The sequence below is a fragment of the Thamnophis sirtalis genome, unplaced genomic scaffold, assembly GCF_051295495.1.
Source record: "Thamnophis sirtalis isolate CommonGarterSnake01/CBP01778 unplaced genomic scaffold, rThaSir2_p1.2 scaffold_3, whole genome shotgun sequence".
In the NCBI taxonomy this organism is placed as follows: Eukaryota; Metazoa; Chordata; class Lepidosauria; order Squamata; family Natricidae; genus Thamnophis; species Thamnophis sirtalis.
The window spans coordinates 128,682,964-128,692,060 of NW_028261383.1; the positions used below are offsets into that span (position 1 = coordinate 128,682,964).

General features: G+C 40.8%; 1 protein-coding gene across 1 annotated transcript; it reads right to left on the reverse strand.

The window, feature by feature from the left end:
• Positions 1 to 72: 72 nt before the first annotated feature.
• LOC106541338 (ankyrin repeat domain-containing protein 40) lies at positions 73 to 8,686 on the reverse strand. The gene is made up of 5 exons (XM_087710033.1): positions 8,539 to 8,686; positions 6,492 to 6,640; positions 4,590 to 5,108; positions 3,148 to 3,329; positions 73 to 375 (listed from the first exon to the last, which is right to left on the reverse strand). Exons 1-5 carry the CDS (start codon positions 8,655 to 8,657, stop codon positions 229 to 231), a joined length of 1,116 nt encoding a protein of 371 aa, XP_087566159.1. The 5' UTR covers positions 8,658 to 8,686; the 3' UTR covers positions 73 to 228.
• Positions 8,687 to 9,097: the final 411 nt, after the last annotated feature.

A 9,097-nucleotide genomic window follows, 5' to 3' on the forward strand; every position in this document is an offset into this window, starting at 1 on the left:
TTATTTTAGTCAGGATTTTTTTGGTTTGCATATGGAGAAGTAGTTACGACAGATTACACATAAAACTTCTGGTGTGCTTACACGGATTAGGAATTTAGTGCTAACTCCAACAATATTAAGTAGAAACATAAAAGTACTGCATCTTAAAGTTATATAAAACTTTTAAAAAATAGCTTTAATAATAGCTTAAAATAGAATATTCACTATCTGTCCTGTAAATCCTAAGCTTCAATATATCAGGTTGGCTGCTTTGATGTTGTAGCAAGTTTTTTCTATCAGTGTTGTTACTGCAGCATTTCTGAGAGAGGATGTGATACTTCTCGCTAAAACTAGCTCCAACTCTTGAAAATTCTGAAGCCTGGCCACATCTTCATCCTTGGAGGAGAAAGGAAGTAGTATTTTTAAAATAATTAAAGCAGTTTCAAACTGTGAAATCTAATAATAAAACAGGTAATGGAGACTGCATTAAGATGATGGATTACTTTAATACTACCTTAAGAATCTCAGTAAATGAAAAATGTTCTTTTAAGCTTCAGGAACTGTTCAAGCATTCCATATTTATTATACTAATCCATATTACAGAGTAAACCCAAAGAAGTTTTACGAAGCCCCCTTCCCACCACGTCCCTGGAGCTATTTTATATTTAGTGTGAAGAGGGTTGCAGAATGCTCTTATCTGAATGTAGTTAAGCTCAATGAAATATCCCAATTACCAGCGCTATTCTTAGAGCACTGGGTCTATCTAGACTTGTCATTGCTTTGTTTACACCTTGTCAATTAATGCAAGTTCTTCGTTAGAAATGGAACATTAAAGGCTAAGAGTTATATGTGCTATCCTTTATATAAATTACTGAAGCACCTGACTTACACACTGCACTGATAAATTATGCAGTTTGCTCAGTTTTGAGTTTAGTATCTAGAAACTGGTTTATTCTGGCTCAGAGACCAAAATTGTTGTAGGTTTTGCCAAACTTTCTGTACTCAGGTAGCATCATGAAATGACTACAGTATGAAAAACTCTCTCTAAATCACCCAAATTTTTGTTAGTCTTGCAAGAAAGTCCCAAATCCTTATACCAGTTGCGTTTGAGCATTTTCACATAAAAATCTCAAAGGATTTGTTTCATAATATGTTTTATTGGGGGTGACATGCAGACAATTCATAAGTTATGACCTGCAGTGCTAGATGAACCTGGATAATTTGAATCAATGCTGCTTAAGCAAATCAGTTCAATGCAGAAACAGCCAATTACTAGTATTAAAACAAGGAATAAGGAATCCTGTTTGAGAAGTTTGTTTGCATGCAGCTCTTTACCGAGTCTGCAAATCCTTGGAAGAGAAGATAAAATCTTGCAAAAAGGTAGCTCTTTGGCTTATGATATGAGTTAAAGTTTAAGTATAAAAAGGAACCAAAAATATTTAAGTATACATACTAAATACATATATGAAGTGATCCAGCCAATTTTATTTTGTATATGCCTGTACACACAAACAAATGCAATCCTGTAAATATGAGAAGGTTGAAGATCTGTCAGATTAAGGAGGAGGTCAAACAGTGCTTCAACAGTAAAAAGGGCACTGTAAGATCAGGCAAATAATCTATACCATCCTGGTGCAAAGATCCTTTTACTTCCTGATTAGGCAGATAATAAGGGTAGGGGGAGGAACAGCCATCCATTTTTCCATGGTCCCCTTATTTTACTCTGCTGAAATGAGCCTAGCGGTTTCTCTTTGATTTTTCCATCCCTGTACTACTCTATTGGCTATAGTTACAAAGCTCTACATAGTTAAGAAAGCATTACTCTGAACACTGTCTCTGAGAGCTGAAGTGTGACTGAGGATGAAGCATGGGATAGTAGAATTAGAAGAGCATTGGCAGAATCTCAGAATCAGAAAAAAGACCGAGACCAACAGGGGGTTTGCTCATCTAAAATTCTTTACTGTATGATTCAAACTTGGCTGGTTACGCTTTTTAAATTGCACAAGCAAAATATTTTCCAACATGGATTTCAACTTACTAATTAAACCCATGTTAAAAACAATGAAACAATTGTTCAGAAATTATTGATTTTGCAAGAATCCTTAACTGAATCTTACCTCAGCTCCTACTTATCCATATCAAGTAGAAGATCTGTAAACAGTAGATGCCATACCGGCCTTCCCCCCTCTTTGGCATGAAAAAATAATGGTTGGTTGGTTGGTTGGTTTTCCTGGCCCTTGCTAATACAGATCAGCCAACTGCTTTAGATAAATGTTGATTATGCTCCCAGCAACTAACTGGTGGAACACTCTGAGGTGCTCATTTTGGTTTATAAATCTGTACTCTACATTATGCTGACTAACAGCAAGAAGCATTTGGTACAATTCTTATCAAAAACTATTGATTAATTACATGCTTCAATCCTCTATAGAAATTTTACATACAATAATAGCAGCAGGGGGGAAACCCACAGCATTCAGGGCAGTGAACTGCAACAAGTGCTTAAATCTTAAAGTCCATATAAACCAACATTTAAATGATCAGCTCTTACTTCTGTCTCAATTGAGCACCATCCAGGTTCTCCATGGTATGGAACTCTGGACTGACACTCCAGCCAGAATTGTGCTACACGAATTGCATTAATTTTAAGCTACAATTTATGCTCACTTCCTGAAAGTGAACTGTTTTTTTCTCTACTGAGAAAGGCTTTCACGCTAAAAACCAGAGGTTGAAGGAATGCCCAAAATATTTTTTTGCTGATTCACAAACATGCTCATGCACATAGAGCAAAAGATTCTGTCTCTAGCTGTTGTCTGAAGGAAGGATTTCTTGTATTGTTATCTTGGCAAGGAATATTCTTGCACGCTAGTTGTTGGCATGCATGAGAAATTCTGAACTGATCCTAAAGCCCTTTTAGACAGCAACACATTCAAATGGAGGATGTTAATTCTTTCTACACTACCTAATAATAAAAAAAATCAATTGTATGTCACAATAATAACAACTGCTAGTTCCATGTCTCTTGTGTCCTCTGAGTCCTTGAGAGAAGGGCAGCATATAAATCCAATAAACCAATCCAATCCAATTGTGTACTATTTTGGATAGTGAGCAATTTTCAACAGCCAACGTCACCAAACAAATGTGTAAAAGAAAATCTTTGTGTTTTACCTTTCTCAATAATGTATTAGGTAATTTTCTAATTTTCTCCACTTGTTCAGAATTAATTCCCAGCTCACAGCAACACACATTGAGCAGATCTTGGTAAGTCAGTTGTTTTCTGTCCAGTTCAATTTCAATGAAGTCATATTCTTTAGGATTTTGAATTCTAACTTTAAGCACCAATTCTGTATCTTTATATGGGGGGGAAACATATATATTCAGATGAAATAAATAAGCTCATTAACAAGTACAGGAACTAAAATGATACATTCTCTGTAATCCCCAATTCATTTTCTTTAAACTATGTCCTTCATTAACAGAAGAGAGAAATGGCTCCAGACAATTATGATTAGCAGAAGAGATTAACTGCAGATTAAATTAGGAAACTGGAGATACTGAGTGCAGGGCTTCTCTGAAGACGGAAATGCCAAATCACTGGTGAATTCTTGCCAAGTGGTCATATGTCCATCATTGAGGGTCAAACTTGATTTGAGACACACTTTACCTTAGCATATAATGGGAAAATGAAGATCGAAATATAATGTTGATGGTTATGGCAAATGGATAATAAGATTGCGGACAAAGGAAAAAGGGATTCACCATCTATACAGATAATCCTCAAGCTACAACCACAATTGAGCCCAAAATTTCTATTACTAAGCAAGACAGTTGTTCAGTGAGTTTTGCCCCATTTTATGACCTTTCTTGCCACCGTTGTTAAATGAATCACTAGTTAAGTTACTAACACAATTGTTAAGTGAATCTGGCTTCCCCATTGAATTTGGTTGTCAGAAGGTTGCAAAAGGTGATCACATGACCCCAGAACAATGAAACTATCATTAGATACAGGCCAGTTGCCAAGTATCTGAATTTTGATCACGTGACTGTGGGGATGCTGCAATGGCCATGAAAAACAGTCACAAAGGTGAAAAATTTCACTTTTATCAGTGCGGTTATAATTAATGTTATTTAACAGACAAACGAATGCAGAGGTAGGTTGCTGCCGGTTTGACCCATTTCAGCCGAATTGGTAGTGGCCCGGAGCAGCTGAGAGCGAACCAATATGGTGGCTCTTTTGGCCCACCCGCACTCTATACCTGTTTTTATGGAAAAAGGCTAATTGTGCATGCATGCACAGCGTGTGGCACCTGAGTGAGTCTCGACAATCAGCTGGTTGTTGCAGGGGTGGTGAATTGTGCACACTCGTGTAGTGTGAGTCAGGCGCATGCGCGAACGGAACACACACGATCAGTGAACAGGTAGTGAAGGTAAGTGCAACCCACCACTGAGTCAAAGACTACCTTGAACTCCAAAGGCGCCCTGGGCTCTTAGAACTATTGCTGCCTCTCTTAGTGCCCATCCAAACCCACCTGCTTTATCATGGGCGCTTGCCCATTGGAAGAAGATCAAACCTGCCAAACAATCTATCAAGAAGAATAAAGAAACATTACTTGAAAAGTTTTCACCACCATGCATATTGCACGGAAATGTTCCGTTGAAAAGCAGTGGCTGTAATGCTGACTCTGCCTCCATTCTGGCACCATTTTTTTGGTTAGGCATATGTTGTATAGATTGACATGAAGTCAAGTGATTTCTGTTGCGATGTGTAGATGAAGAAAATGAGGGAGGAAAGCTTTGAACTCTAGACTTTATGTCTTCAGATGCTTCTGCAACCACGGATGAAATGAGCTCCTCAACCCAAAAGTGTTTCCCAGGGAGTTCGGTTTCTTTATGCAAAGAAATGTCCATGCCATTGTTTTCTGCCTGAACTGATAAACAAAGGCTAGTATCACCAGTGGATAAAAGAGGTATGGCAGCATTATTTTCTTTGGGTGGAACAGCCATAAGAGTGGCACTATCCCCTTTTTGATTGTAAGTCCCTGGAAATGATTCATTGGTGAGACAGTTTGCCATACTCAGCAGCTTTAAGTTAGTCACTTCTTCATTATCACCACCTTCCACTTCAGGAGCTATTGGGAGAAAATAAAAAAACAACCATTTTAAACCACTATCTCCCATGCATTCCAGAATCAGCAGAACTAACTATACCTCAACTTTGAGTGACACATTTTAACTGCAAAGGAACAGCAAACAGTTTAAATGCAAGAGAAATACATGTTGTCCTCGAGTTACAGCCACAACTGAGCCCAAAATTTATGGGGCTAAGTGAAACATTTGTTAAGTGAGTTTGCCCCACTTTATGACTTATCTTGCCACAACTGTTAAACTAATAATGTGGTTAAGTGAATTCCGCTTCTCACACTGATTTTGCTTGTCAGGTCACAAAAGGGGATCAGGTGACTGGGACACTGCAACCGTCATAAATATGAGTCAGTTGCCAAGCATCTGAAGTTTGATCATGTGACCATGGAACAGCTGCAGAAGCCGCAACTGTGAAAAATGGACATAAGTCACTTGTAAGTCGAGGACTAACTGTTGTAGAGGACCTGGTGCTGCAGTGGCAAATGCTTATTTAAGAATAGGAATCTTGCACTGTTATATTTTATTTGAAAACAGAAGATAAAACAGAGAAATATGCCCAGGTATATACCATCCAAATGTCCAGCGGCACAGAATTGTACCCAAAGTGTCACATAATGCAATCCAGGAAGCATGGCTTTACTGTCACAATGCCTGGCCTATGGAACACCATCCCTCCCTGAGATTCAGAGGCCCTGTTGATTTTGCTGGTGTTCAGAAATACTTGGCTATTCCCTCTGGCATTGTGCTGAGACATTAAATGAACCAATTGTACCACTGAAGCATGTTACATTGAAAACCTCTTAACGATTATATTAATATTGTGGTTATTTTTATCTTCAGGAGAAAGGGTTGATTATTATGGCTTTAATTAATGTTTTCCACCCAGAGTCACAGAACTGAGACGGAGCCATGTACAAATCACTGAAATAAATAAATGGAAAGATGAAATCACTTTCCAAGGTAGGTTAACTTCCAAGGTAATATTTAGATTAAGAATCCAAACTTGCACAAAATGTCAAAAGCATGTTTGGAGCACAACTGGGCTTTGGTTGCATCTGTGGCATAATGGCCAAACATGCCAGGCTGGTGATGTAGCCTACAACTTTTCTATTTTACTGAAAAGAGGAACCAAGAGTGGGTGGGGGTGGGAAGAATCATAGGGATGAGATTAAACCAATATCTTAATGAAGTGTTAACAACATCAGCAAACTCTTTTAAGTTAGACATAAAGCAAGAATAAAATGAATCTTTTCCCTTTAACTTACTCCTTCATTATGAACTTCACCGATATCTCAGAATGCAAGCGTTATGCTCTAAAGACAGATCCATTGAATATTTTTAGAAAGATAAATTCAAGTTATCAAGCACACCTCCAAGAAGTTTTCTGATTTCTTTTTTTGAAGTCAGATGTACTGCCAGATCTCTGTTCTTTGTAAAAATCCCCTTATCGGCTCCATGGTCTAGCAGGTACTTAACTATATGAGTTTGGTTACGCTTGCATGCCCAATGCAAGCACGTCCTATATAAGAGAAATGTGAATAATCAAGCATTTCTATCACTGTGACAGAGCAGATATTACCAAACTACAGCTCCCAGCAATTCTGGCAATGGACAGGAATTCTGTGAACTGCATCTCTGCCTGGCTCCCTGACAGTCATCCAAGGACCATAACAGAGGCTTTCTTGCCACAAATCATCATTTTCCTATGAAGTCAATGGGGGAGCTGGCAGGAAGTCAGATGTCACGGTCACATTACATTTCAGTTTGTAAGCATGTTGTTTAGCAACCGAGTTGCTGGTGCTAATAGTGGTCGGTAAATTAAGGACTAGTAATAGTCCTCAGATTACAAGAGCAGTTTGAATCAGAATGTCTGTCACTTGGTACAATGTCATATGACACTTGGTGATGGTAATCCTACCACTATGCAAGTTCCCATGGGTTAAGTCAACAGTGGTGGGAAGAGGCATGAATCCAGGTAAGTAGGCCAGCAGACGACAGCTATTGGGCGGGTAGAAGCCACAGGTGAGTGCTATAGAATGTGGGCAGGTGCCAAAGGGACACCCTACATAGGGGCAAGTGCTTTGGAGTACAGATGGACGTGCCAGAAAGCAGCTGGAATGAGATGATTTTGACTTCCCTTCAGTTTCCTCATTGACTTTGCTTATGCCAGCAGGGAAGGTTGCAAACAGTGATCACTGCAATCATAATTTTGAGCCAGCTGTTAAGTTCCAGAATCATGGTCATGTGGAGTGTTGCGATAGTCACAACACCACAGCCCATACCTAAGCCGCTCTAATTCGGCACCATCATGACTTTGAATGGTCATTAAACAAGTAGTTGTACTATGAGGACTACCTCTATCCGTATCTCTATAATCTTGGCAATATTGAGGAAATTATTAAATAGTATCCACATTGGAGCCATAAACAAAATGGTGTTCTTCTTAAGAATGGTTGAGATGGGTGGCAAACGTATAGGTATGGTTAGGGTGAGTAACCATACAGTACAGGTAGTCCTCGACTTACAGCCACAATTGAGCCCAAAATGCGTAGCTAAGTGAGACACTTAAGTGAATTTCACTCCATTTTATGACCCTTGCTGCCACAGTTGTTAAGTGAATCACTGCAGTTATGTTAGTATCATGGTTAAGTGAATCTGACTTCCCCATTGACTCTGCTTAACAGGTCGCAAAAGGTGTCCACATGATCTCACAACATTGCAACCGTCATAAATACATGCCAGTTGCCAAGTGTTTGAATATTGATGCTGCAATGGTCCTAAGTGTGAAAAACGGTCTTAAGTGCCCTTGTAACTTCGGACGTCCCTAAATGAATAGTTTACAGTCAAGACAACCTGTAAGATATTCAATGCAAATTATCTTCCAGGTGTCCCTAAAACTAAACTTTTAAGAGTCTCGTCCGGAAACAGACACTGAGCCCAAAAATTTAGCTGATAATTTAATTGGGTTTGCTGGTTTTGGTAAAGGAGGTATGTGATTGTTCCCCATTCCACCTCCTCATTCAACCTATCGTCCCTGGCCTAATGTCCCCATTTATTTGTATCCATTTCATGTATAATCATGTTTATACTTATATCTAATGCATGTTTGACAAATAATAAATAAAAAGAGTAAAGAAAAAAAAGAAAAGTCTAAGGGTGGAAAAAAGACCTTAGTCTCGCCTATTTTTAAAGGCACGTCGGGGAAGAAAAGAGTGAGGATGCCCTTGGAGGAGGCCACACTCCATTCATTTTTAGGCAATTCGTTGGAGTTCCAGGGCGAATAAAGTGCACGTTGCTGCACCTTGGAATGAGGGGAGGTGGGAGCATTTAGCCGTCTGCCCCCCGGTTGGAGAAATGAAGGCGCCCGGCCCGGAGGCAGAGGGAGAAAGGAAGGCGGCGGGGGGGGGGGGGGCTTACCAGCCATTGATCTCATTCTGAGCATTCAACGCCACCCCGTTACGGACTAGCATCCGCACCTCCTCGAGATTGCCTAAAGCAGCAGCTTCCCGGAGCCTCTCCTCCAGGTAGCTGCTCATCTTGTCTCTTTCCCCCCTCCGACCCTTAGCGCTCCCCCCGGCAGGCCCAGGAGTGCCCCATCCGCAGGCGTCCCCTTGGAGGGAGGGGGAGGGAGGGACGGAGCGAGGGAGCGAAAAGAGAAGCTGCTGTTGCTATTGCTCCCCTCACAGCGCTCTCACTCCCTAGTTCGCCCGGCTTCGAGCCCGCCGGCTGGAGAGGCTGCACGCGCGGCCCACCGCCAATGCCCCTCACGCGGCGAGGCCAGCGGGAAGAAAGTGAGCGCGAAGGGGGGGGGGGAGCAGATCGCAGGGCAGATTCGAGAGAAGGGATTCGAAGTTCGGTCTCCAGGACAACCAGGGCGGGCCTTAAATGCTTGTAGAACCCGAGCCGAACGACTAGCGGCGGCGGTTGCTCCAGCGAAACGTTGAAGCTTCGCGCAGGGCAAATGTGTTTCTGGGTC

Excerpts from the sequence above, each read along its gene's own strand:
- LOC106541338 (XM_087710033.1), bottom strand. The coding sequence starts at position 8,657 with ATGAGCAGCTACCTGGAGGAGAGGCTCCGGGAAGCTGCTGCTTTAGGC. Across the intron at positions 6,641-8,538 it reads CAGAATGAGATCAATGGCTG|GACGTGCTTGCATTGGGCAT; the intron begins GTAAGCCCCCCC and ends TCTCTTATATAG. Across the intron at positions 5,109-6,491 it reads AATCAGAAAACTTCTTGGAG|CTCCTGAAGTGGAAGGTGGT; the intron begins GTGTGCTTGATA and ends TTCTCCCAATAG.